The sequence below is a fragment of the Bufo gargarizans genome, chromosome 8 (genome assembly GCF_014858855.1).
Source record: "Bufo gargarizans isolate SCDJY-AF-19 chromosome 8, ASM1485885v1, whole genome shotgun sequence".
NCBI classification, from domain to species: Eukaryota; Metazoa; Chordata; class Amphibia; order Anura; family Bufonidae; genus Bufo; species Bufo gargarizans.
In genome coordinates this window covers 194,745,438-194,772,031 of record NC_058087.1, presented here as the reverse complement: position 1 = coordinate 194,772,031, position 26,594 = coordinate 194,745,438, and the positions used below count along the sequence as shown (strand labels likewise).

General features: G+C 43.5%; 1 protein-coding gene across 5 annotated transcripts; it reads right to left on the bottom strand.

The window, feature by feature from the left end:
• Positions 1–1,547: 1,547 nt before the first annotated feature.
• LOC122945591 (sulfotransferase family cytosolic 1B member 1-like) lies at positions 1,548–24,926 on the bottom strand. Of its 5 annotated transcripts, none has more exons than XM_044304685.1 (8): positions 24,125–24,926; positions 11,774–11,933; positions 11,563–11,691; positions 3,166–3,263; positions 2,949–3,075; positions 2,787–2,881; positions 2,080–2,260; positions 1,548–1,835 (listed from the first exon to the last, which is right to left on the bottom strand). In XM_044304685.1, the coding sequence occupies exons 2-8, from the start codon at positions 11,913–11,915 to the stop codon at positions 1,723–1,725; spliced, it is 885 nt and encodes a 294-aa protein (XP_044160620.1). In that variant the 5' UTR covers positions 11,916–11,933; positions 24,125–24,926; the 3' UTR covers positions 1,548–1,722. The 5 variants fall into 5 exon arrangements, with proteins under 5 accessions (XP_044160620.1, XP_044160619.1, XP_044160621.1 ...); XM_044304684.1 differs by having other exon boundaries at positions 11,774–11,930; positions 24,125–24,925; XM_044304686.1 differs by lacking the exon at positions 24,125–24,926 and adding an exon at positions 20,715–20,826 and having other exon boundaries at positions 11,774–11,930.
• Positions 24,927–26,594: the final 1,668 nt, after the last annotated feature.

Genomic DNA, 26,594 nt, shown 5'->3' with positions numbered 1-26,594 from the left:
GGGAAGCCGGCGGGCGCTGGAAGGAGGAGGGGCTGGCTCCCGGGGGATGTTTGAATATGGAGTGTCGGGCGCGCTGCACAAGGACCCTGGCGGCAGTGGAGCTAGTTACTGGGCCCAGACATGAAGATGGACGCAGAACAAGGTGACCGCAGCGTGTAACGTAACAATGTGTGTGATGTATGTAGTGCAGTGTGAGATCATCACACTACATACATCAAACATGTATTCATCACACGCTGCACTACATACATCATACACATGTATACATCACACGCTGCACTATATACATCACACACATGTATACATCAGAGGCTGCCCCACACACACATCACACGCTGCACTACATACATCACACGCATGTATGTGCTGCAGTATGTAGTGAATGCAGACAGGTTATTATAGCCAAGTCTTAAAGTACAGGGAAGATCCGCCATATTGGACTGGACTTTATTACGTCGCTATAATAACTTGATGTTATTTAGACCAGTAATGGTTTCCTCCACACCCACCTCTTAGGCCCCCGTTCACAGCACCACTATTTATTCCTATTGTTCTGCTCATCTAATGGAGCAGAACAATGAAAATAACGGAAGTGCTGGATCGGGCACGTAGGGCTGGGTTTTTGTCATACGATCAACATACACAACAGACGCCGTACTGTGACATCCATCACCATGGAGTGCCATAGTGAAAAAAAAAAAAAAAGTACTTGGCAGGATGGGAAAGTGCAGTGTACCATGTTTTTCCATCCTGCAAAGTCCAGCAAAAAACATGTAGGCTAACGTATCTTTTTTATTTATTTTTTACAATGGAATTCTATGCTGACAGATGCCACAGTATGGCGTCTGTTAAAGGGGTTGTCCACGTTCAGAGCTGAACCTGGACAGCCCTCCATTTTCACCCAGGCAGCCCCCCTCACATGAGCATCGGAGCAGTTCATGCTCCGATGCTCTCCTTTGCCCTGCGCTAAATTGCACAGGGCAAAGGCATTTTTCTGAGTTCCGGTGACGTACCGGGCTCTCTATGGGGCTGACAGGAACCCCGGTGACGTCACCGGCACTGATGGGCGGGATTTGGCTCTGCCCTAGCCAGTAAAACGGCTAGGGCAGAGCTAAAGCCCACCCCTCAGAGCCGGTGACGTCACCGAACACACTGCTGGGCGGAAGTTACCGCCCGGCAGTGTGTTATTGAAAAGACAAGAGCCCGTGCCCTGCGCGATCTAGCGCAGGGCACTGGAGCGCATCGGAGCATGAGATGCTCCGATGCTAGGCTCAGGGGGGCTGCCGGGGTGAAAATAAGGGTATGTCCGGGTTCAGCTCTGAACCTGGACAACCCCTTTAATGTATATACATTTTTTGTGTGTACATTAAATATATGGGCTAACTGACGAAGAAGAAGCTGAACAGACCCCGCTTACTATGATGGAGTCCGTTCAGTTTCCATTCACAAACCTGTCTTTTTACCAGACCAAAAAAATTGCTGCATACAAAGCTTTTTTGTCCGGTCTTTAGACAGAATCTACAACAGAGGCTCCAAACGCAGATGTGAACAAGTGTAGGCAGATATATTATGTATTTGAATTACTGCAAATTTCATACTCCTCCTCGGGTAAAAATACTCCTCAAAAATGGTCGGAGTACACCATTACAGCTTGAGAATACCAAGACTGTCCAAAGGTTTCTGTAGACCCGTTGTCAGACTAGGTTGTGTCCTTGAACTCATTCACACCAGGAAGCGGAAGGATAGATCAGTGCTGGACATTTCTTTCTGATAATACTCATCGAATCTCTCGCTCTGGGACACAGTGAAGTGATTTTTCCAGTCTCCGCAGATTCCTGGGAAAAAGAGAGACAAAGCCCTTTTTAGACCATTTTAGTTAATAACTAAGGGCGTTGTCATTGATAGACCCCCTACAACAGTCAGAGTGACTCCTAAAACGGTCTTGTAAAGATGACAATCTTCTGTCCACCCAGAAGATTGAAAATCTGATGTCAGAAAATGTTATACATCAAAATTGACCATGACAGCAGTCAATAAGAGTGCAGTTGATCTTGTGGCAACCAGATGGCGGTATTGTACCTTTCCTCATAAACGGAGAGACAGTTTGGTCCATAATAGTAGATGGGATATCGGTGTAGTTTGTTGTTGGGTTCTCTTTCATGGCCTTGAAGGAGGTTTGTAGACAAATCTTCTCTAGGACATCGTCTGAAAGATCTTTCCCCAGAAATGTTATTACTTTCCGGATCTCCCTCTTTGGGTCCTGTTTATAGAGAAGAGAAGGATAGATATTTAGCTCAACAGGTTAGACAGGATATTAAGATTCCTCAACTGCCATGCTGCCCGCTATGCTGGAGGTACGACCAATCACCACTTACCGGACAGAGGAAAACTCTACTAGATACGAGATGGTTGGTAGGGGCTCAGTATAGTAAGTACTTAGGGGCACATTTGTTAAGATCAGCGTTTTAGACGGCGGTCTTAATAAAGCCCCATCGCTGGAGGTGGATCCACCGAAGTTATAAAGAGGCACCGGCCTGTCCATAACTTTGGCGCATTCTGCACCAGTTCTAAATGTAAGAAGCTTCTGAGCTGTCTTATACATAGACCATTTTATACGACGAAAAGAGGCCTGGCGTGAGCGGGGAGAAGTTGCAGATAACGGTTAACCGGTGTGCCGCCATCTGCGCCTGAAATGCACCTAATTTATGCATATTTCAGAATAGTAAATGACCCCTGTAGTTGTCATCCTGCACAAGGCCTTCAAGAAATTCTAGGAGGAGACTTACCTCCAACATATCTTCATAGAACATATAAAGGATGTTTCTTTCTTGTCTTAAGGCCCAAAACTCTTTGACGTGAGCTCCCCATGGCCCAAATCCCACTAGAACAAACCGAAAACATGTCAATCCATAAAATGACAACAGAAAGAATAAGTGACTATTCCTCACTGTTTCCTTGAATGAACTTCTCCAAGTATTCCTCCCAGGTCCCCGGCTCCGGATGTAGTTGGTTCATCTTATCGAAATAATAAAATGACACGACCACGTCTTTAGGATTCCTCGCTACATAGATAATCTGATAAGACACAAAGCAAAATAAATTGCCAGATGGATTATACCCAAATGATCGTAAATGTAAGAGAGAAGAATGAGGAGCACCCCGTACCTTACAGTTTTTTTCCCAAAATGACTTGGGAAAGAGTGAGACTGGTAGATGGGTTATCGCCACTCTAGGAGAAGGTAGAGAGTCCAAAACCTCAGATCCTGGAAGATAATAAACCAACATTTACTACAAGGAAGATCAAAAGTAACTACTGTCCCTGGGGAAAATGTATAGTCAATATATTCTACTCCATAGGGGCAGTATTATTATCATACTTATATTATTATTGTTTATTTTCAAGCACCATTAATTCTAGGGAGGTGTGCATCTAAAAAGGGGGTATACATGCATAATAAAATACAACACAAGTGCAATAAGCAGACTGGTACAGAAGGGTAGAGGATCCCGGCCACTAGGGATTGCAATCTACTCTCTATGTATCCTTCTCCATGAGAGGCTGTATTATAGTAGTTATATTCTTGTACATAGGAGGCAGTATTATAGTAGTTATATTCTTGTACATAGGAGCAGTATTATAGTAGTTATATTCTTGTACATAGGAGGCAGTATTATAGTAGTTATATTCTTGTACATAGGAGGCAGTATTATAGTAGTTATATTCTTGTACATAGGAGGCAGTATTATAGTAGTTATATTCTTATACATAGGAGCAGTATTATAGTAGTTATATTCTTGTACATAGGAGGCAGTATTATAGTAGTTATATTCTTGTACATAGGGGCAGTATTATAGTGGTTATATTTTTGTACATAGGAGCAGTATTATAGTAGTTATATTCTTAATCAAATCTCTTTTTATTGATGTAGAAGCAAATAGTCGTATGGCAATACAAACAACTTGTGTACCAGGCGCAGCTGGAAAAATGCATCAAATAATGATCAATTCGGGTCAAAGGTAGCTGCCACACAACTCAGAAAACACAATAATACGTGTATACAAAGGTTCAATAGGAGAGGGAAGACGAGACATAAGGGGAGGGGAAGGAGAGTGGGGGGGGGGGGGGGCGATTGATGTCGATCACATAGAAGTCTAGAAATTGCGATAGTGCTTCCGGGGGACCATATTTTAACAAACAATGCTCTAGAATGGGTTTCCCAGTGTGCAAGCTCTTCAAACCGGTATAGCTGGTCAGCTTTCTCGATCCACATTAATAGGGATGGAGGAGAGTCGTTTCTCCATAACAGTGGGATCAATAGACGATTTTTGACTACTGTTATAAGCATGGTCGGGAGGTTTGACTTTGAAGGGGCGAGCGTGCTATTAGGGCACCATAGTAATAGGAGTTTTGCATCTATTCTAATCTGGGTACAACAGGCTTTATTTATAACTTTATTTATAACTTTCCACTTCCAACCAAAAAGGCTGGATTTTCTTACAGCTCCACCAAATATGAGAAAGAGAGCCTAGTTCTCCTCCGCACCTCCAGCAACGATCTGGGATATCAGGGTTGAGCCTATGGAGGTATTCTGGTGTTTTGTACCATCTCGTAAGCAATTTATAGGAGTTGGCTTGTATCTTGATGCAGCGATTTAATCCGTGTGAATGTGTGAGGATAAAAGCTTTCTCAGGTTCAGACAGAGTGGTGGATAACTCTTTCTCCCAGGCTGAGAGGAACCACAGATCTGGAGGGGCGGAGGAGAGTAGTCCCTTATAGAATGTGGAGAGAGGTTTCTGTGGGCGACGGGTTTGTGAAATTTTCCCTTCTATCCAGGAGGGTTCGGTTGTGGGTCGGGGTATATTCTCAAGAAGCGCTAGATCCTTCCTGAATGCCATTACCGCCAAGAAATGGGTCATCTGGACCCTCGGAAGAGCGAAAATCTCGCTCCAATCTAAAGCACCGGACTCAGAAATGATGTCCTGTAGTTTAGGGCTGGTTAACAGGGCCCAGATTCCTGACGCTGTAGAGGTGGTAGGATGTATGTGGAACTGAAGAAGGTGCACGGGAAGACTTGGACTAGGGAATGTAAGAACCGAGGCCCGATATAATTTAGTCCATTCTAATGACAAACCTTTCCACAAAGGTGAGATAAATTTGTTATTAGCTGTGCACTTGCGCAGGCCCCATAGAGCCAGCTTATCCTTGTAGGTGAGCATATCACACTCCAGTTGGGAGACAAGATTGAGAGGGCGCCAGGAAAGGAGGCTCAGAGCTCTATTTAGCATTGATGCTTTATAATAAAGGTATATGTCGGGTAGGCCAAAGCCTCCCAATCTCTTCTCCCGAGTGAGGGTGGCATACGCTAATCTAGGGGACCCGCCGGACCATACAAAGGCTGAGAAGATTCTGCGGACCTCCACAAAGAAGGAATGGGGTAGCCAGATAGGTAGTGTTTGAATGTAGTAAAGTAGTCTGGGGACAATAAAGGCTTTGATGTAGTTTTTCCTACCTATCCACGAAATGAACGGGAGTTTTAGGGAGTGTAAGTGTGATCTGATGGACCTAAGTAAGGGGGCTTGGTTAAGCTCAAAAGGTTCTCCAGTTTCGCTGATATATGGGTACCTAGGAGTGGGATCGATTTGGGGGCCCACGTAAAGGCGGTAGAGCGTTTGCGTATTTCTACAGAAGCGGCTGGGCAGGAAATATTCAGGGCTTGTGACTTACTATAATTAATTTTAAAATTGGAGACCAATCCGTAATCCTCAAAAAGGGCTTGGAATCTAGGAAAGGAGGTCAGGGGGTTGGACGTGATGACCAAGAGGTCATCTGCGAAGGCAGCTGTTAAGTGTGTGTGTGACCCCACAGTGATCCCTTGGATATCCGGGTCCTGTCTAATTTTGGCTAACAGCGTCTCCATGACAATAACAAAAAGTGCTGGCGACAATGGGCAACCTTGCCTTGTTCCATTAGTAATGGGAAAGGCTGGAGAAAGTGTACCATTAATCCGGACCCTTGCAGAGGGGAGCGAATAGGGTGAAAAGATTGATGAGATGAACTGGGCCGGAAGGCCAAATCTCGACAGTGCCCGAGACATAAAGTGCCAGTTAATCCTGTCAAAGGCCTTTTCTGCATCTGTACTGAGAAGTGCTAATGGCATAGAATTCTGCCGGGCATGTGGGATTAAGTGTATGACGCGGACCGTGTTTTCACTCCCCTGCCTGCCAGCGACGAATCCCACCTGTTCCCTATTGATAATGTCAGGGAGAACCGACTGGATACGGTGAGCCAAAATCTTGGCCCACCATTTTACATCTGTGTTCAAAAACGAAATAGGGCGGTAGCTCCCGCAGTGCAGTGGGTCCTTGTTTTCTTTGTGAATAACCGTGATATGGACCGAAAGCGATTGGGGGGGAAGCGAGCCCCCTTTAAGTAAGTAATTACAGAGGGTGTTAAACTGGGGGATTAAAATATGCTTAAAGGCTTTGTAGTAGGAGATAGTGAAGCCATCGGGGCCTGGGCTTTTCCCTGAGGGTATGGAGGAGAGGACCCTGCTTATTTCTGAGTCTGTGATGGGGGACAAAAGCTGGGCCGACTGTGATGGGGTGATGGTGGGTAGTTGGAGGGAGGAGAGGAATTTCTCTGTTGCTTCTCCTATTTGTATTGGTGAAAGTTGGTTAGGTGGCGCTAGGTTATAGAGGTCCCTATAGAAGGCACAGAAGGTGTCGCTATGTCTGGAGTGCTTTTATGTAACGCACCTTTGCCATCCTTGATGGCTGCAATAAATGAATCAGCTTTTTGTTTCTTGACTAGGGCGGACGTTAGCCTATTCCCCTTGTCCCCATGGGCATAGGATCGAAATTTGGCTGGCGTGACATTCAGCAAGTTTTTAGGCTTTGTACGGGCCTCTGTGAGTTCTGAGGCACATCTAAGGGCCTGGGAGCTTTTGTGTGATAATTCTAGTGCTTGTATCTGGGAAAGGAGCGCCGCTACAGCTTGGTTTTGTTTCTTTTTAACGTGGGCACCTAAGGCTATCAACTCACCTCTCAGGACCGCTTTGTGGGTCTCCCAAGTTATAGAAGGGGAGGGTGCGTCAGGGCCAAGGGTGTTACATGTGAAAAATTCAGTTTTTATAGAAGACAGTTTAGCGGCATGGGAGGGGTCTGAAATAATAGTGTCATTAATACGCCAATTCCATTCCCTCTTTGGGACATCCTGCAGAGAAACGCTCAGGAAGACCGGGGCATGGTCAGACAGGGTGATGTTCCCTATGTGGGATCAGATAGCTCTATTAGCATGAGTTTTAGACAGAAATAGATCTAATCTATGGTAGGAAGCTGAGTAGAAGGTGTAATCCTTACTAGAGGGGTTTGTGGTGCGCCAAATATCTATTACTCCGAGCCTCTGCAAGGCGAGTTTGAGGCGTTGTAATCGCACATGTGTAATGGCAGATTTCCCGTTTGAGGAATCTAATGTAGGTTCAAGGGTGACATTAAAGTCACCTCCTAAAATCACCATTCCCTCTTTGAAGGAGGATAGTAAGCCAAGGGTCTGAACAAGCCAAAGTGCTATGAAACCATTGGGAAAACCTTTTGGGGGCCAATTTGGGGATCTTACCCTCTCAAAATGGGTTTCCTGAAAGAATGCTATAGACACTTTGTCTCTTTGTAAAAGAGCAAAGACTTGGGACCGCTTGCAAGGCTCGTTCATTCCCCGGGCATTAAGGGAGGATATCATGATGGATGACATTCTAAAATAGAGAGAAAATATTTTGCTTCTGAATAGACTGCATACGACATCTGTTGGTAATGGAGGGGATTAGACACAAGAGGGAAAGAGGGGAGACACACAGGTAGGTAACATGACAAAAGTGCAAACAAAGCTTGCAATAGAAGCTCAACTGAGCACCTGACTAAGGCGACCCTTTCTCAGCACGGCAACCAGCCGGGGTCTGTCAGGTGGGGGGTCCCGCAGAGCTAAAGAGGGCCATTGACTGGCCATCAAATAAAGGGAAGGTCAATCCGGAGGTAAAGCCGGGTTAACCCCTGCAAAATGAGGTGGAAGTAGGGAGTAGGAGAGGTCCAGAACTTGGAATTAATCATCTAAATCTGGAAAGAAGGGATCCATAACTAAACAGTGAACTTTGAACATTAGACTCCATATCTGCCGGGTAGAATCAGCCCAAGGTTGGGCAGGAGTCCGCTGGATGCGGAAAGGCCTCGGATCTTTCAGCAATAAGGCATAGAGTCCCGGACAATAAAAATGAAGTAGGCAAAAACGTAAAGGTCTCGGCGACGTCCCTGTGTTCAGGTTGGAGCGTGTGCAGATTTTTCAGCCCTGATTTTGGGCCCTTTTCTTGTGAGAACGGGGCGCCAGTCAGCCGCCTGGGGTGGCAGGAGAGGTGGGTCTTCTAGATCAGCTGGCATCCACGAGGGGATCTCGATAGGGGTCAATGCCAGCTGGGACCAACTTGCTTGTAGGTCTGCTGGGGAACGAATTGTGATCTGGCGCCCGTTTTTTAGGACCGCAATGCCAAAGGGATACAGCCACCTAAATAGAGTGGCTGTTGCTTTGAGGGCCTCCAGGAGTGGGCAAAGGATGCGCCTTTTAGCCAGTGTGGACGGGGCTAAGTCCTGAAAAAACATGACAGGCGTACCTTCGTACTGAAGTTCGTCTGCTTCCCTGCTGGCTCTCATAAGCGCTGCTGTATCGACGTAGCTAAGGAGGCCGCATACCACGTCATGAGGTGGGTCTGTGGCTTTAGGCTTGAGCCTTAGTGCGCAATGGATTTGTTCGATTATAATCTGCTCTGATCTTTCGGGTCCAAGAAGACTCGCAAATATTTCATGCGCAACCTTATTAAGCGCTTCATTTGCAACCGAATCTGGCATGCCGCGAATTCTCAGGTTCTTCCTGCGGCTACGATTCTCCTTATCTTCTATTCGGAGAAGCGCGTCAGTCAATAAATCGGAGTGGGAACAAATCGCATTGTATAATCTTTCTTCCCGTTTGATGGCCGCCTCACGTGAATTTTCGAGGTCCGACACCCGGTGCCCAATATTGCGGAGGTCCTCTTTAATATCGGATAAGTCCTTCTTTATAGGGGCCAGGGCAGAGTTGAGCACTTCAAGGAGCGCTGCTTTGGTGAAGGATTTGTGTCCAAAGCGCTGCCAGCGTCGGAGTCCTCCTCCATGTCAGATAGCTGAGCTGGAGCCGGCGCCATCTTAGGGGTTTCAGCCGATCGGAGCTTCGGCTGTTTCTTCAGAAACTGGTCCATATCTGGCTGTCTGGACCGAACTGGAGTGGGTTCTGCTTGTTCTTTGGATCTTTCCCTTCCCACTTTGCCCATCTGTGCGATGTTATAGGCTGATTATAGGGGCTAAATCACCGGCAAGGTTGAGGAGCTCAAAAACTAGCAGCCATTCAGCTACACAGCCAGCCTAGTAGTTATATTCTTGTACATAGGAGCAGCATTATAGTAGTTATATTCTTGTACATAGGAGCAGTATTATAGTAGTTATATTCTTGTACATAGGAGCAGTATTATAGTAGTTATATTCTTGTACATAGGAGGCAGTATTATAGTAGTTATATTCTTGTACATAGGAGCAGTATTATAGTAGTTATATTCTTGTACATAGGAGCAGTATTATAGTAGTTATATTCTTGTACATAGGAGGCAGCATTATAGTAGTTATATTCTTGTACATGGGAGCAGTATTATAGTAGTTATATTGTTGTACATAGGAGCAGTATTATAGTAGTTATATTCTTGTACATAGGAGGCAGTATTATAGTAGTTATATTCTTGTACATAGAGGGCAGTATTATAGCAGTTATATTCTTGTACATAGGAGCAGTATTATAGTAGTTATATTCTTGTACATAGGAGCAGTATTATAGTAGTTATATTCTTGTACATAGGAGCAGTATTATAGTAGTTATATTCTTGTACATAGGAGCAGTATTATAGTAGTTATATTCTTGTACATAGGAGCAGTATTATAGTAGTTATATTCTTGTACATAGGAGGCAGTATTATAGTAGTTATATTCTTGTACATAGGAGCAGTATTATAGTAGTTATATTCTTGTACATAGGAGCAGTATTATAGTAGTTATATTCTTGTACATATGAGCAGTATTATAGTAGTTATATTCTTGTACATAGGAGGCAGCATTATAGTAGTTATATTCTTGTACATAGGAGCAGTATTATAGTAGTTATATTCTTGTACATAGGAGCAGTATTATAGTAGTTATATTCTTGTACATAGGAGGCAGTATTATAGTAGTTATATTCTTGTACATAGGAGCAGTATTATAGTAGTTATATTCTTGTACATAGGAGGCAGTATTATAGTAGTTATATTCTTGTACATAGGATCAGTATTATAGTAGTTATATTCCTGTACATAGGAGCAGCATTATAGTAGTTATATTCTTGTACATAGGAGCAGTATTATAGTAGTTATATTCCTGTACATAGGAGGCAGTATTATAGTAGTTATATTCTTGCACATAGGAGCAGTATTATAGTAGTTATATTCTTGTATATAGGAGGCAGCATTATAGTAGTTATATTCTTGTACATAGGAGCAGTATTATAGCAGTTATATCCTTGTACATAGGATCAGTATTATAGTAGTTATATTCTTGTACATAGGAGGCAGTATTATAGTAGTTGTATTCTTGTACATAGGAGCAGTATTATAGTAGTTATATTCTTGCACATAGGAGCAGTATTATAGTAGTTATATTCTTGTATATAGGAGGCAGCATTATAGTAGTTATATTCTTGTACATAGGAGCAGTATTATAGCAGTTATATTCTTGTACATAGGAGCAGTATGATAGTAATTATATTCTTGTATATAGGAGCAGTATTATAGTAGTTATATTCTTGTACATAGGAGCAGTATTATAGCAGTTATATTCTTGTACATAGGAGCAGTATTATAGTAATTATATTCTTGTATATAGGAGGCAGCATTATAGTAGTTATATTCTTGTACATAGGAGCAGTATTATAGCAGTTATATTCTTGTACATAGGAGCAGTATTATAGTAGTTATATTCCTGTACATAGGAGCAGTATTATAGTAGTTATATTCTTGTATATAAGAGCAGTATTATAGCAGTTATATTCTTGTACATAGGAGGCAGTATTATAGTAGTTATATTCTTGTACATAGGAGCAGTATTATAGTAGTTGTATTCTTGTACATAGGAGGCAGTATTATAGTAGTTATATTCCTGTACATAGGAGCAGTATTATAGTAGTTATATTCTTGTACATAGGAGGCAGTATTATAGTAGTTACATTCTTGTACATAGGAGCAGTATTATAGTAGTTATATTCTTGTACATAGTAACAGTATTATAGTAGTTATATTCTTGTCCATAGGAGCAGTATTATAGTAGTTATTTTCTTGTACATAGGGGCAGTATTACAATAACTTTATTTTTATCCATAGGGCTGGATTGGTAATACTTGCTTTTTTGTTGGAATACACTATTATTTGTAAGTGAAATTGACAATAATGAAGGTAAGTTTTCAGATACCTGGGGGTATTGCACCGGGCACCCAGAACTCCAGCATTGGAACCTTGTTAAGGATGTTATCTCTCCGGCTCTTCTCTGTGTCCCCGTCATTCAGGACGGCATCCACAATCTCGCTCATCCATGTTGTACCTTGAAGAGACAGTCAAGTAAGATGTCCACTTCTTACCCCGCCGCTCTGCAGGTTAGAGAGCTGACCTGATTCATGACTGACCTGATTTGGGGTAGGTGGCGATAACAATGTCATTTTCTCTGGCCTGGAATTTATCAATCCTCTCCCAGTTTGAAGAACAAGCGCAGATCATTGGGACACCGCGGATCTTAACCCAATCTTTCCGACGCCATTTTGAATCCATAATGTCTAATGTGATCTGCTGGAAACAATGCAAGAGTTGAAAGGTAATATACGGTTACTTGAATGAGTGTCTATATTGCAGCATCCTCTGGACAATTCCCTAACATTTTCTATGTGGCAGATCTTGTGGACCGATACGCCATGCGCTGTCAGTCGCCAGTCTGCAGATCTCTCCAAAAGCTGTCTCATGCTGTTGGCAGCACATTGCATTCCTATCTTCAACCAAACTATTTATTCTAGCCAAAAAAGAACGCCTCCTCCCTCTCCCTGCGGTCCTCTCAGGCATTAACTGTGCACAATTATTCACGGCAAGTTATGTAATACTAATCCATGGCCGGTGGAAAAAATCATTTCAACTCTACATAAAATCTGCATGTATGTCGATAGATATTCCAAGTACTGCTTTTTGAGAAATCGGTGTGGCTGTGCTGCATGTAAAACCCATGTCTGGAATGATTATGTAGCTGATTGTGAATTTGTTTCTGCTGGTGGTGAAAAGCACAGGGCTGCTGAGTAAATACATGTAGGTGGAAGACTACGGACACATTGGGTTAGATTCGCCAAAAGTGGTATAAAGAAAACTGGATTAGTTGCCTACCTTTAATTAAAGGTCCAGCAATACAGATACCGAGGTTATACTAAAACGGGGTATTAGTGTGTGAAACAAACAGTCCAGCAAGAGTACCCTGTTAAATCATTAGATAACTAAATTTAATAAGAAATATGAGAATATACATATACAAAAGAATCCTATACAGTTAATCCAAGGAGAGGCCAGGGTATGATCAAATACACAAGGTAAATGGTGGATAGAAGCGGGGGGCGGGGGAAGAAATCCCTAGCACTGATACCCTAAACTGGTCCTCTGCCCAGGGACGTCTCCTGGTGGTGGGGGCGCCCTGTCCACGTACCTAATCTCCAATTCCTAACTGTCCCTGGTGAGGTGAACGGTGGAGGGAGACAGGTAATTCGTGGTGCCCTAATGGATGACTAGCACAGAATGAGAGAGTTAGTTAAAGAGGTGTCCACTGTATACTGCCCTCGTGGCGTAACCAGGAGGTACAGGGCACACCAAGAGGATAAAATTATTATTACGAACAGACACACGCACAATTAAGCACAGATATATTGAAATAGATAACCTACAACCCCGACGCGTTTCACCCATACCAGTGGGATCATCAGGGGGTTATATGTAGTAGGTATACTGAGGTCCTGGAGCCCATGCCAGTGGTTATGGCCGTCCCAGTCCAATGATACGTGCGTAAATAGATACAAGAATAAATAATCATTTATGACACAACAACAGACCCGGAATAGATAAATGATTGCCAAATGGAAAATTACATACGGTTACTCGGCGGCATGCTTAGTAAACTCGACCGCCTAAATACACACTGCAGATCTGAGGTTGGCAATAGCAAAAGATCACGTACAGATCATTAGTGAGGAGGCTCGTGAATGAGAACACCGGGCCTACCTAGCTGAAATGCACCCAAAAGATAAAGGTGCCACGGTTCATACCTCCTAAGGTGCAGGGCTAACCGCCAAAAGGATACATAGTGCCGCCAACAGTGTGGAGAAGTGGGTCTGAGGTCCTGTATAGGATTCTTTTGTATATGTATATTCTCATATTTCTTATTAAATTTAGTTATCTAATGATTTAACAGGGTACTCTTGCTGGACTGTTTGTTTTACCTTTAATTAAAGGTGGATTTTGATTGGTTGGTATGGACAACTAAGACAGTTTTCCTTTACTCCAGTTACGGGTGGGCGATATAAACGATATACGATATTATAGTCATCAATTCGGCTGGCGATATAGATTCGGCCGCGATAGATGACCACAGAGCGGTAGTGAATTGAAGAAGCTTCTCACTCGCCGCTCTGTGGCCTCCCGGACTCTGCACCGCGCTGCAGGGCCTTATGTTCACACATCGTCAGTGCATTGGCTGACGCTGTGTGTGACATCAGGTCCCTCCCAATGCATGCTGAAAAGAAGACGCGGCCCATCTCGTCTCCTGCGGACTCCATCAGCCAGCCGTGCAGGAAAGGTAAGTAGCAGCAGGGGCCCGAATCTATCGGGGGTGGATGGCTATGGCATGGGGCTGATGATGGTGGCAAATAATGGCATGGGACATGATGATGCTGGCAAATGGCAATGGCATGGGGCTGATGGCGCTGGCTGGGAGACCTGATAATGGCAATGGCATGGGGCTGATGGCCCTGGCGCTGGCTGGGGGACATGATGTAAAAAGTTCTTCTTTTTAAGATAACCCTTATATACGAGCTGTGTAACGAGCGCCACTGTGAGGAGGTAAGGATTCAATGACAGAACTAGAGTGCCGATGCTGCATGTCCCAAATTGTCCTATATTGCAGACAGTGCCTTTCACTCATTTTCGTCTTATACAGTATGTGCCACAAAATGTAAATTAGTGCAGTTAATATTTATACCACTAGGTGGTGCAATAAGAGAATTTGTCTGTATAAAGGTGCTTTAGGCTCTTGTTTGCTTATAGACCCTCTTAATAGCACAGCATGTGGCCGAAAGTGGTATTGCAAGTAAAAAAGAAAATTTTTGGGCAGTTTGGGTATAATTGGGTAAAGCTAAACAGCGGTAAAAGTTCATACGTTAGGGTAAATGATGGAAGACTTAATTTATATAGCATGCGACTCTCCTGACGCTACATTTCAGTTTTATACTGGGCAGAGAATGGTGTGCCGACAAATACCCAGTAATGTCTTCTACTTCTCTTATGTAGATCTGTTATACGTCTGCGGTGATATCTGAGTGGCTGTCTGTGCTCACGTTTATGCTGCACTATCTCACGTACTATACGGATTTCCAGGTTAGTATATTTGACATTACCTTTTATTTTACTGAATTTTCTTTATTCGCGGTAAAATTATTACTATTACAGACTCATGAAATTGCATCTCCTGAGAGGTATAGGAACTTAAAGGGGTTCTCCAGTAATAATGACATTTTACTAAGCTAAGGATTCATACTTACCTGCTCCTAGATCTGCCACTGTGCGTAACTGGGCCACTACATTTTATTATCTCATTCATATTTTTTATTTTCAATAAAAAATAAAATACTTTACTACTTTTAGATGGCATCCTTATTATTATTATGCACTTATTGGATTAAAATGTATTTTCTCGTGAGATTTTATTTCTGCCATTGGGCATTGTGGGCGTACAGGGGTCTGGTGGTGTTAGGAAACGGTATTGAGTGTAGGGGGGGCCCAAACTGAACTCTTGCACCAGGGCCCATGAGCCTATAGCTACGCCCCTGATTCCAGATTGCAGGTACAGCTTGAGAAAAGTCTTGAAGACGGGAGTGATAGGTACGAATTATGGAGGTCATTAATCTTAGGTCACTAACAGAATGGAGAGCACGAGTAGAGTGGTAGACGGAGATGATGAGGAGATGTATGGAGGTTCAGCACTGTGGAGAGCACGAGTAGGGTGGTAGACGGAGATGTATGGAGGTGCAGCACTGCGGAGAGCACGAGTAGGGTGGTAGATGGAGATGAGAGAGGAGATATATGGAGGTGCAGCACTGCGAAGAGCATGAGTAGGGTGGTAGATGGAGATGAGGAGATGTATGGAGGTGCAGCACTGCGGAGAGCATGAGTAGGGTGGTAGATGGAGATGAGGAGGAGATGTATGGAGGGGCAGCACTGCAGCGAGCATGAGTAGGGGAGTAGATGGAGATGAGGAGATGTATGGAGGTGCAGCACTGTGGAGAGCACGAGTAGGGTGGTAGACGGAGATGAGGAGGAGATGTATGGAGGTGCAGCACTGGGGAGAGCACGAGTAGGGTGGTAGACGGAGATGAGGAGGAGATGGATGGAGGTGCAGCACTGGGGAGAGCACGAATAGGGTGGTAGACGGAGATGAGGAGATGGATGGAGGTGCAGCACTGGGGAGAGCTTTGTGGGTGAGAAGTTTGAACTGTATTCTGCAGTGGAAGGGCAACCAGTGACGTGACTGGCACAGGCTAGAAGAATAGCGGGTGGGCAGATAGATAGATGAGCCTGGCTGCTGCATATAGGACAGACTGAAGGGGGGAGAGTTAAGTGAGAGGAAGAACAATTAGTAATGAGATGCAGCAGTCAAGACAAGAGTGGATCAAAGCAACAACAAGAGTTTTGGCCATTTCCACCGTAAGAAAAGGGCGGATACTGGAGATATTCTTGAGGTACAAACGACAAGAGCGTGTAAGTGATTGGATATGGGGAACAAAGGAAAGATCTGAGTCAAACATGACCCCAAGACAGCAGGGGTGCTGCCCAGGAGTTATGATAGTGCTGCAGACCGAAACTGAATTGTATACCAATTAACCTTCAGCCCATTCATATCAATGGGAGGTGCACACAGCTAAGCTTCTCTCACAGAGATGAAAATGTAAAACTGACAGAAACCATGTGTCATGGAGCCTGAGAGACATAAACCTGAGGTAATTTTACATCTTAACTTTATCCAAACCCCACTATAACTGCTCTCCTGCAGGGGGGTAGTCATCATTGTCACATTGTGGGTGTCTGTCAGAGTACATGTTATATACTGTATCAGGACAGCACTGCTCTGTAGTTATGAGAGCGCAGGCTTAAGCTGTGGCATAGTAGGGGACTTCTGTGCCCGAGGGAGTTTTCTAAGATACAGTGACTGCACGGACAGTGAGCTGTGTAAACCAAAGTAACTTTACTGACTCTAGAGGAGAAAACTATATACACTGTGATATAATGCACGTCTCTACTATAGCTAACGGATGATGAGAAAGGTCCCCAGACCGTTGTTGGCCGATCTTGCCCATTTTTGACCGAGGTGGTCAAAAATGGGCAAGATCGGCCAACAACGGTCTGGGGACCTTTCTCATCATCCGAAAACCCCCGCGGGCGGTGGAGATATGGACAAATTTATAAAGAAAGCGGAAGCCATATATGGCGCAAAAGAATTAAGATGGCTCTCACAAGGAGACGGAGGACAGTGATCCTGATCTGCAGGAGGACACCAGCGACACTGAAGGCTCTAGGAGCCACAAAAACCTTCCAAGGAAATACCTTGACACAGCTCTCCTAAAAGCCCTGGATCCGCTTGTAGGAGAAATATCATCCCTGAGACAAGATATTCGGCACGTGTGAGTGGAAGCTCTGGAAAACATACAAGCCGCCATACTGGATTTCCACACCGCGGCAACTACCAGCTTGCAGAAATGACAGGCGCACTTAAACGCAGTCTATACAGCACTGGAGGACCAAGAAAACCGCAGCAGAAGAAATAACCTGTGGTTCTGAGGTGTTCCGGAGACAGACAACACAGGAAGTACCTGAAATTGTTAAGGCTACCTGTGCGGATCTAATGGGTCCAGAACTCTATAGCCCAATAATCTTAGAAAGAGCACACCGGGCGCTCCGTCCGAAACCAAGTGCCTCTGATCCCCCCAGAGATATTATTTGCCGCTTCCTTAATTACCAAGACAAGGAAGCCATCTTGATTAAGTCCCGTAACTCACAAGTGGTGAAATACAAAGGGACTGAGATCAGCATCTTCCAAGATTTGGCTCCGATCACTCTTAGAAAGAGAAGGGCCCTAAAACCACTAACAGACTGGCTCAGGAATCACAAGATATTGTACCGATGGACTTTCCCATTTGGCCTTTTCTTTCAAGGGTAGACGTGTTTCCATCCGGAACCACACAGACCTGGGTCCAATGTTTGATATGCTGGATATCTCCCCTCTGGAAATCGAGGACTGGGACCTCATTCAAGACTTAACCCTTCTTCCAGAAGTTCCCAGGATTACTCCCTTTGAAACCCGCTCCACTCCAAAAGCTCAACGCCAGAAGAAAAAGAACTAACTTTTGATCCCAAGTAGCATCGCCTCAGAGGTCTTCTGAGGCGACCACTGGATGTCTTTCATCTCTGTCATCCTCCAAACATTTAATTGACCACTTAATAGTAGCGAGCCCCCCCCTCCGTTTCTCCCCCCTCTCCACTTTCATACTACAACCCTCTCCTTTTCCCGTTCCCCCCTCCTCTCTTATACTACACCCCTCCCTCCCCAGAATTCAAGCTTAAAAAGCTAATTTATGTCAACTAGGCCCCTGAGATAATACCTGTGCCCTCTCACCCCGGGCCCTTCCATAGTTGTCTTCAACTGTAGAGTTGTTGTCATGTTGGCGCTCTTTTGTCGCTTCTATATCCATGTTTGTTTTATCTTCTTGTTATTTAACAGGCCATTGGAATATCTTCTGAAGCGGGTCGGACTTTTCAAACATCAGATCAAATTGATCCAACAAGATCCTCTGAAGGATGAGTGCCTCTTTTGGATAATGCACATATCACAACACTTTCAATCCATGTCAGTGCTGATGGTCTCTCTTGATAAACCCAATGATGACTCTTAGATTTGCCTCATATAATGTACGGGGCTGCAATTCACCTTCCAAAAGAAGCCAAATATTTGGGGTTCTGGAGAGAGATAAGGCCACTGTCGTTTTTCTACAAGAGACACACTTCAAGCTCAACCATTACCCCAACCTCACATATTCTTGTTTCTCTAAGTGGTTTCATTGCGGTTCACCCTCCTCCAACTCTAGAGGAGTTAGTATAGGCTTCCAAAAGAAAGTTCCTTTTCTTTTAATGGATCAAATTAGTGACACTGATGGGAGATACATAATGATCAAAGGTACTATAGGACAACATCTCTATACATTTATAAATGTATACTCCCCTAACAGCAATCAAATACAGTGGTTAAAAGAAACCCTACAAGTAGCAGATTCCTTCAGAGAAGGTATTTCAATTTTTGGAGGGGATTTTTAATGTAGTCCTAAACCCACTTTTAGACTCTTTCTCACACAAATCTGCTCAATCTCAGAAAGCCTTACGCTCTCTTTTATTAAAGCTTGCCGAGCGTCACCTTGTAGACGCTTGGCGGATTCTACACCCTGAATCTAGGGACTACACTTTTTATTCTCCGGTACATGGTTCATACCAACGCCTGGATCACCTGTTTATATCTAAATACCATCTCCAGCTGTGTTCGGAGGCTGACATGGGTTTTATTATCCTGTCAGACCGTGCCCCGGTTTACATTACCATTTTAGCTCCCAGACAAATGCCGCTCTACCATGAAGTGGCGCTTGAATGAACAACTATTAGGTAATCCAGACCCCTTATTTCGTTTACAACATCTATTAGAAGATTACTTTTCAACCAATTGCACCCCTGATGTCTCTCCACAAACTATTTGGGATGCTCACAATTCCTTCATTAGAGGCCATTGTATTAGCCTAGGTGCCCACTGTGAGGGATACCACCCCTTGTGCCCGCTTGACGTCAACTACGCTCATGAGATGCAGTATGGTCACTGGGTACCAAGACGTGAAGTTACGCCCTCCCAGAGGAGCATGTAAAGGTCAGCTTGGTACAGTTTACACAGACACCCCCTGAGAGAGCCTTTTCACTGCCACAGTGAAACAGCACTTTCTCAGCCCGGGTATACTGCCACCAGCTTCTCGTTTGATATAAGCCCGGTCCGCTTACGGGATTATATAGGGTGAGAAACCAACCCACGGTAGCTTATAACTAGGCCAAAACACGGAAGTGGGGACTCGTGATCGAGATACAAGACAGTACAAGATTAAATTATATATTTAATTGCCTTAAGGGCACACTAGATAACACACTATACAAAAAGAATATATACAGTGGTCTGAGGTTATGAATACAGGTAGTATGGTACAAACAGGATTACACAGAGCACAAGTCAGTTACTGGGTAGATAAACGTTCCTTTGGGTTATGATTAGTCCTCTGCTGTATTCACATGGAGGGCAGTGATGTCAGCTGGTTGCAGGTCCCTCTAAACACATGGCACGATGTGCCCTTCCTTCAGAGAAAAGACACGCCCGCTTGCTGGCACAAGCCTTTTAAACTGTAGCCGGACCCTCCTCTGGGAAGGGTCAACTCCCCCTCTTCTGGGCTGGCATTAAATGACCCACAAAACCCGTTAGGGTTCATAGTTCCAGACCAGAACGTCACAGGGGGATGGTTCTGGGACCAACAGATCCGCCTGGGTTCCGGCTACAAGTAGAGTCTAAACATGGTACCGTTATTTGGTTTCTTTAGGGAGATATATATATCTCCCTTCCCTGGCCTCCCACCACCACACTAAGACCATGGGCATGTTCATCATGGCCATCGGGATACAAATATGTATCCGGTTTGCGCCTGCGATGGGTGGGTGATTCATAATTCCTTATAAATCGCCAGTTCCATGCTGTCTGCTAGCATTGATTGAACTGGGTAGTGGCTTAGACCCCCTGCAGGGAGGTTTTCCTGCAGGATCCATGCTGTCTGAATGGAGTGTGAAATTGTAAATAAAGGTGGCCTGCAAGAAGTTCTCTGCCATATGGCTGGGGCTTTAAAGCAGGGCCCTCCTGTGGAGTTCACTACCTCTGCTATCTGACAACTGATGGCTGGTGTGGGAATATGGCTGACATGAAATAATAATCCATATTCTTCATACCTACCTTAAAAAAGAAGGGCTAAACACGATAAAATACAACGCTTGGAAGGGGCTCATAAGCGTTCTACACTCCAAACTCACTTAATTAAACGCATAGAGAGCAACCCTTAAAAATCTTCTAAATACAGCGTATGCAAAATACTTGCTCATATTTGCTCATGGTAATAAAGCATTCACATTTGTAATCCAAAAGCTTAAGAGAAGGAAATTGAACAATTATGTCCACAAACTAAAAAACCCTGCTGGCTCATTTACCTTCGAATCCGAGCAAATTGCCTCTCAATTTAGAGATTTGTATGAAACTCTTTACAACCTGGACTCCTCACAACAGACTCCTGAGGGGGGGGGGGGGGGGAGACTATCCTCCCGCCAGTTCCTTCCTAGATCTTCCGGTCTTATCTGAAACTGACAAGCAACAATTGATATCCACTTTTTGTTCTGGAGAACTGTTGGAGGTCATCCGGGAATTTGGAACCGCTTGTGAGAGCCCTGAATGGATCTCACAAACAGAAAGCCAAAACGCCAGTGTGAAAGTAGACTTAGCAGACATATCTGAACCCGACTCACTGCCCTCCTTTCTGCCACTTCCTCTCACCAGCCCCTCTAGCCTTTCCCCGGGAAGTCACGTGTCTGTCAGGACATAGCAACCCTCAACCCGGTGCAGAAGGCTATTAGGTGCGCGAGCGTCCCTCCTTCTTTCTCTGAGTTGGTTTAGTCGCAGACGCCGTGGCTGTTCCTTCGCTTCATGGAGTCTGGGAATTTACTGCACAGAATTGGAAAACAAACGCCTGCACCTCTGGGTGAGATCTGATGTAGTTTGTTTAACACACTTAAAATTATACTTAAAAATCATGTGGTTATGCATATTAAACATCTTAAAACTCAACCGGTTTTGCCATCACGTCCTTTTCAAGGGCATATGGGGCAATTCCTCCCCCAGAGGTTTTAAAAAGTTACACCTCACACATAGTGACTGACATCACATGATATCAGCAGTTAAGACTTAATGTGACGCTTATATAAAACAATTCAGGTCTAATTCTGCATTTAAAACATTGGGGGTTAATGTGTTTAATAAATAAATTAATTTGGTTTCTTTCTGCGATATTGGTTTTATTATATCTTCTTCACACTATTCACATTGTGCTATTCCCCATACTTTTAACTACCTAACTGTTTTGCCCAGTGGGAAAAGTAGCTAACTGGAGGGGGAGGGCTGCTTTAGATGCTGCTATCTCCTGAATGGTAGCAGCTAGAAACGTGCAACTGGTCTTGTTTGAAAGCTGCCATCAGGCAAGACCAAAATGACAGCTAAAGTCCAAGCAACAGAGGAGAAATCACTGTTAGAAATCAAGTCGGGAATAATCACTTGTAAAACCTGCTTTTACTTTCACTTTCAGCTGCATTCACTGCATACCGATTTCTATCAGTGATATCTTCCCCTGTACTGAACATATTGCAGTCATTCTGGTATTGTCAGCTTTCAAACAAGACAGTTGCATGTTTCTAGCTGCTACCATTCAGGAGATAGCAGCATCTAAAGCAGCGGCCTCCCTCCTCCAGTTAGCTACTTTTCCCACTGCTGGACTGGGGCAAAACAGGTGGTTAAACCATTAGGATTTTTATTACGTTTTTCTGCAAAATGTGCTGAAACCCTTTCTAATGTTTCTCAGATGTTCTCCCGCGAGTGTTTAATTGGCTTGCTGTAAAGCCAACATATTGGTCCCCACATGGGTTCTCCAATAAATAAATAGTATTTCTACTATCACATGTTATGTTTTGTTCTATTTCATAGATTTTTCTTAACTTGGAAATAAAACTTGATGTTGATTTTGATTTGATTATTTTGCACACAATGCACTTGCGACGCAGAAAGAAGCCGTTCATGTTTTGTTTGGACTTTCTTTTATTACCTATGTGGCTATGTACTGTTCTGTCTTTGATAGTGGTGGCACGCTTAAATATCACTTGGGGCTGTAGAGGTAAAAATTTTGATAAAATCGGGTCCGACTTTAAAACATGCCAGTTCTTCAGTGTTTTTCTCATCCATCCAGCATCCCTCGAATATTTTGTACAGAAGGGTACTGTTATCTGCTCCTTCAGTGATGTATTTTCTTCTTCTTTCTTTTTATTTTATATATCATCCCTAATTAAGTTAGTCACCTCCAGAATGGCTCTATCCAAATGTGTTTCCACATATTTTTTTCTTTTTAAACGCCTTTTTACAGTTTCTGATTGGTTGTCATAATCTTCTTTTTTTGTGTAGTTCCTTTTTATTCTCATAAGCTGTCCCTTAGGTATATGGGAGATCCAGGCTTCATAATGGCAGCTGTCTCTTTCTATATGTTTTTAAAATATGTCCTTGTGCATAATTTTCTATTTTAGACCTAACAAGTTGACTTTATTGCTATCTGCTTCCCACACAAGTTTAATCCCCTAATCGTTTGTGTTAGTTTTCTCTAGGAAGGACATTAAACTGTCCATAGAGCCCCTCCATAAGATCATATAGTCATCGATATAGCGCCACCTTCAAACTAGGTTGGATGGTGGTACTGCAAATACATATCCATTTTTCCAAGCAGCCATATAAAGGTTCTCGTAACTGGGAGAGAATTTCGCTCCCATCTCCGCGTCCCTTTTTTGTAGAAAAAAATGTTCATCCCACCAGAAGAAATGGTGGTTCAACATGAACAAAATGGCTTTTCTGAGAAATTCCTTTTGTTCTTCTTCTATTTCTGCATCAGATTGGAGATGTTGTCTAGTTACCTCCAGACCTTTTGTGTTAGTTGACTTATTAGGAGTAGAAAAATATCCATATTTCCCATATCCCTGTACTCTGTTTTATTTTTCTGCACGGTCAAGGGGTAATGATTGTAGGTGGGTGACTTCTTGGTATTGGCCCACATTGGTCTATATTTCTTTTGTGTTGTGGATTGGGCTCACTTATATTCAGGTCAGTTTTTTTTTTTTACGTTTGTAGTTAGGTTGCCACTTATACACCGCTTTTTTATTATAATCATTCTTATCTCTTAAATATTTTTATCTTTTTTTATGGTAACCTCTTCATCTACCTTTTTGAGCAGTTCTGATATTGCAGTGTACTTTTCTCAGGTTCATTATTTAATGTAATGAATTTATTCTTTAGTACGTCTAAAATGAACTGTATAATCTCTAGCCCACACTTCCTAATAGTCTTTCCATCTGCCCAATTCAGTGAACTCTCCCTTATCTCCATTGAATGGCAATGGCCATCTGAGACCTTGTGGGACTACGCTCTCAGATAAATATTTCTTCAATAATACAATGTCCCAATGGACCCCAATTTCTCTATCCATGTACTCTCTAATTTATGTTTCCCTCGATCATGCAAATTATCAAATATTGAATCATAGTCCCTGACCTTTATTTGTCTATAATCAAAGATATCAATATCAGACTCAATATGCCAATATCACAATTCACAAGAGACAATGAATAAACAATGATAGCATAAAATCTTATATGTGGCTCAAAAGCAAGTCCAAATCAGTCCTTGTGAAACGGACCAGATACTGAACACAATTAAAACTTTAAAGTCTGGAACTGGATCAGTTTTCTTTGATTAAATAGCACAGTAGATTTGTTAGCAGTTAAAAAGTAAGATTCGGGCAAAGTCCAGATCTCACCAGACCAGTCAGGGTGGCGCTGTTAGATGTTGCCAGTAATCTGGATTGTAGCCAAGGCAGTCGGCTGTTAGGTGCGCGAGCGTCCCTCTTTCTTCCTCCGAGTTGGTTTAGTCGCAGACTCTGTGGCTGTTCCTTCGCTTCATGGAGTCTGGGAATTTATTGCACAGAATCGAAAAACAAACATGCGCACCTCTGGGTGAGATCTGATGTAGTTTGTGTACTTACAGAATAAAAATCATGTGGTTATGCATATAGGGCTGTTCCTCCCCCAGAGGTTTTAAAAGGTTACACCCCACACGTAGTGACTGACATCACATGATATCAGCAGTTAAATGTGACGCTTATATAAAACAATTCAGGTCTAATTCTACATTTAAAACATTGGGGGTTGATGTGTTTAATAAATACATTTGGTTTTCTTCTGTGATATTGGTTTTATTATATCTCCTCCCCTCCACTGTAATTCACATTGTGCTGTTCCCCATGCTTTTAGACCCTTAGGATTTTTATTATGTTTTTCTTCAAAATGTGCTGAAACATCGGTCTCTGCGCAGGATCAGCTGTGATGAAGAAAACCCTGATAGGTCTCTGCGCAGGATCTGTTACAATGAAGGAAACCCTGATAGGTCTCTGCGCAGGATCAGCTGTGATAAAAGAAACCCTGATAGGACTCTGCACAGAAGTGGCTGTGCTGAAGGTATCCCTGATAGGTCTCTGCACAGGATCAGCTATGATGAAGGAAATCCACAGGACCACTGTGAGTAAGAACACCCTGATAGGACTCTGCACAGAAGTGGCTGTGCTGAAGGTATCCCTGATAGGTCTCTGCACAGGATCAGCTATGATGAAGGAAATCCACAGGACCACTGTGAGTAAGAACACCCTGATAGGTCTCTGTGCAGGATCAGCTATGATGAAGGAACCCAGATAACACTGCACAGGACAAGCTGTGCTGAATGAATCCCTGATAGGTCTCTCTGCAGGATCAGCTGTGATGAATGCAACCCTGATAGGACTCTACGAAGGACCACTGTGATGAAGAACACCCTGATAGGACTCTGTGCAGGAACATTTGTGATGAAGGAAACCCTGATAGGACTCTATAAAGGACCACTGTGATGAAGAACACCCTAATAGGACTGTTCAGGACAGTTTTCGATTAAGAAATCCCTGATAGGACTCTATGAAGGACCACTGTGACGAAGGAAACCTTGATAGGACTGTGCAAGATCGGCTGTGATAAAGGAATTCCTGATAGGACTGCACAGGAGTGGTTATGAGGTGATTCATGGTAAATGAGTGGTTGGAGAAGAAAACATCTACAATCTCTATGGTCAGGAGGCTCCTCTGATCTCAGTGACCTGTCTTTGAGTATAGAGTGATGCCCGGGAGGGGCTTCTACTGCTTGGTGTAGACATGTCTGTAAATTACACTTGTGTCTTCTGCAAGTAAAGGCCCTTTCACACAAATGGCTGACCATGTACAGTAGTAGAGATTGAAGGCGACCTAAAAGGCTGATGTAGACAATTTTCTGTGACCAATGCTGACTGGTGGCAGACCCATCCAAAGGTTCATATGTGTGTTGGACTTTTTTGGGCAATTGTCAGATGGTGAATTTGTGTATGTTGAACGACAAAGGCATCAATGGATGAAAGGCCGGACCAGGACACAGATCAGGGCAGGGATCAGTCAGCGGTTGGTTTAAATTTAAATGGTCGCTTTAGCCCATGGCATTGGTTTCCAAGATGACAACCTTCACAGACCAATAACGAACAGAGTCACCCAGAAAAGTATTTCTGAAATCCTTTATCATTTAAGGAAGGTTTGACTGTCTTACTAGTTTTCTGTGGAATCCGGTAAAACAAGCCCCAGTGTATCTGTAGCAGGAGGACGGAATATCGGTCTGCTCTGTAAATGACCATTGTTCTCCTCCAGGATGGCATCTGCACAGATCACTGAAGATCAGACCTGTTTTACCTGCCTGTCCTATCGTTCCAGTCTTGCTGCTCTGACACGAGGACATGTTATGTGTGAAGATTTTGTGAAGAAAGCCGATTGCCCTCAAGAAAATGAACAAACATGAGGCATGAGGTTTGTGTACCTACTGTGTGCAGCTCCCTGTGCTTGCTGTGAAGACTTGCCTTATACATGAAGCTTCTCTTTGTGAGAAACACCTGACTATCCACAATACGTTACCAGATCACATGTTAATGGAGTCCAACATGTTCTAGAGTACTACTGCTCTAAAGAGGAGCCCGTCGTTTCCCCTTCTGCTTTCTCCTTGGAGGCCATAAGGGACGTCCGTGGAGCCACTTCAACATGCTTCTGAGAGGAAGAAGAAACTTAGGAGGTTGTTAATAAGTGAAACTCAAAAAAGTCTCAAAATAGAATCAACAGCCTAGAAATGATAGAAAAGAGCAACGTGAAATACGTAACGGACTAAGTGGAGGTTCTCTTTACTGATATCAGG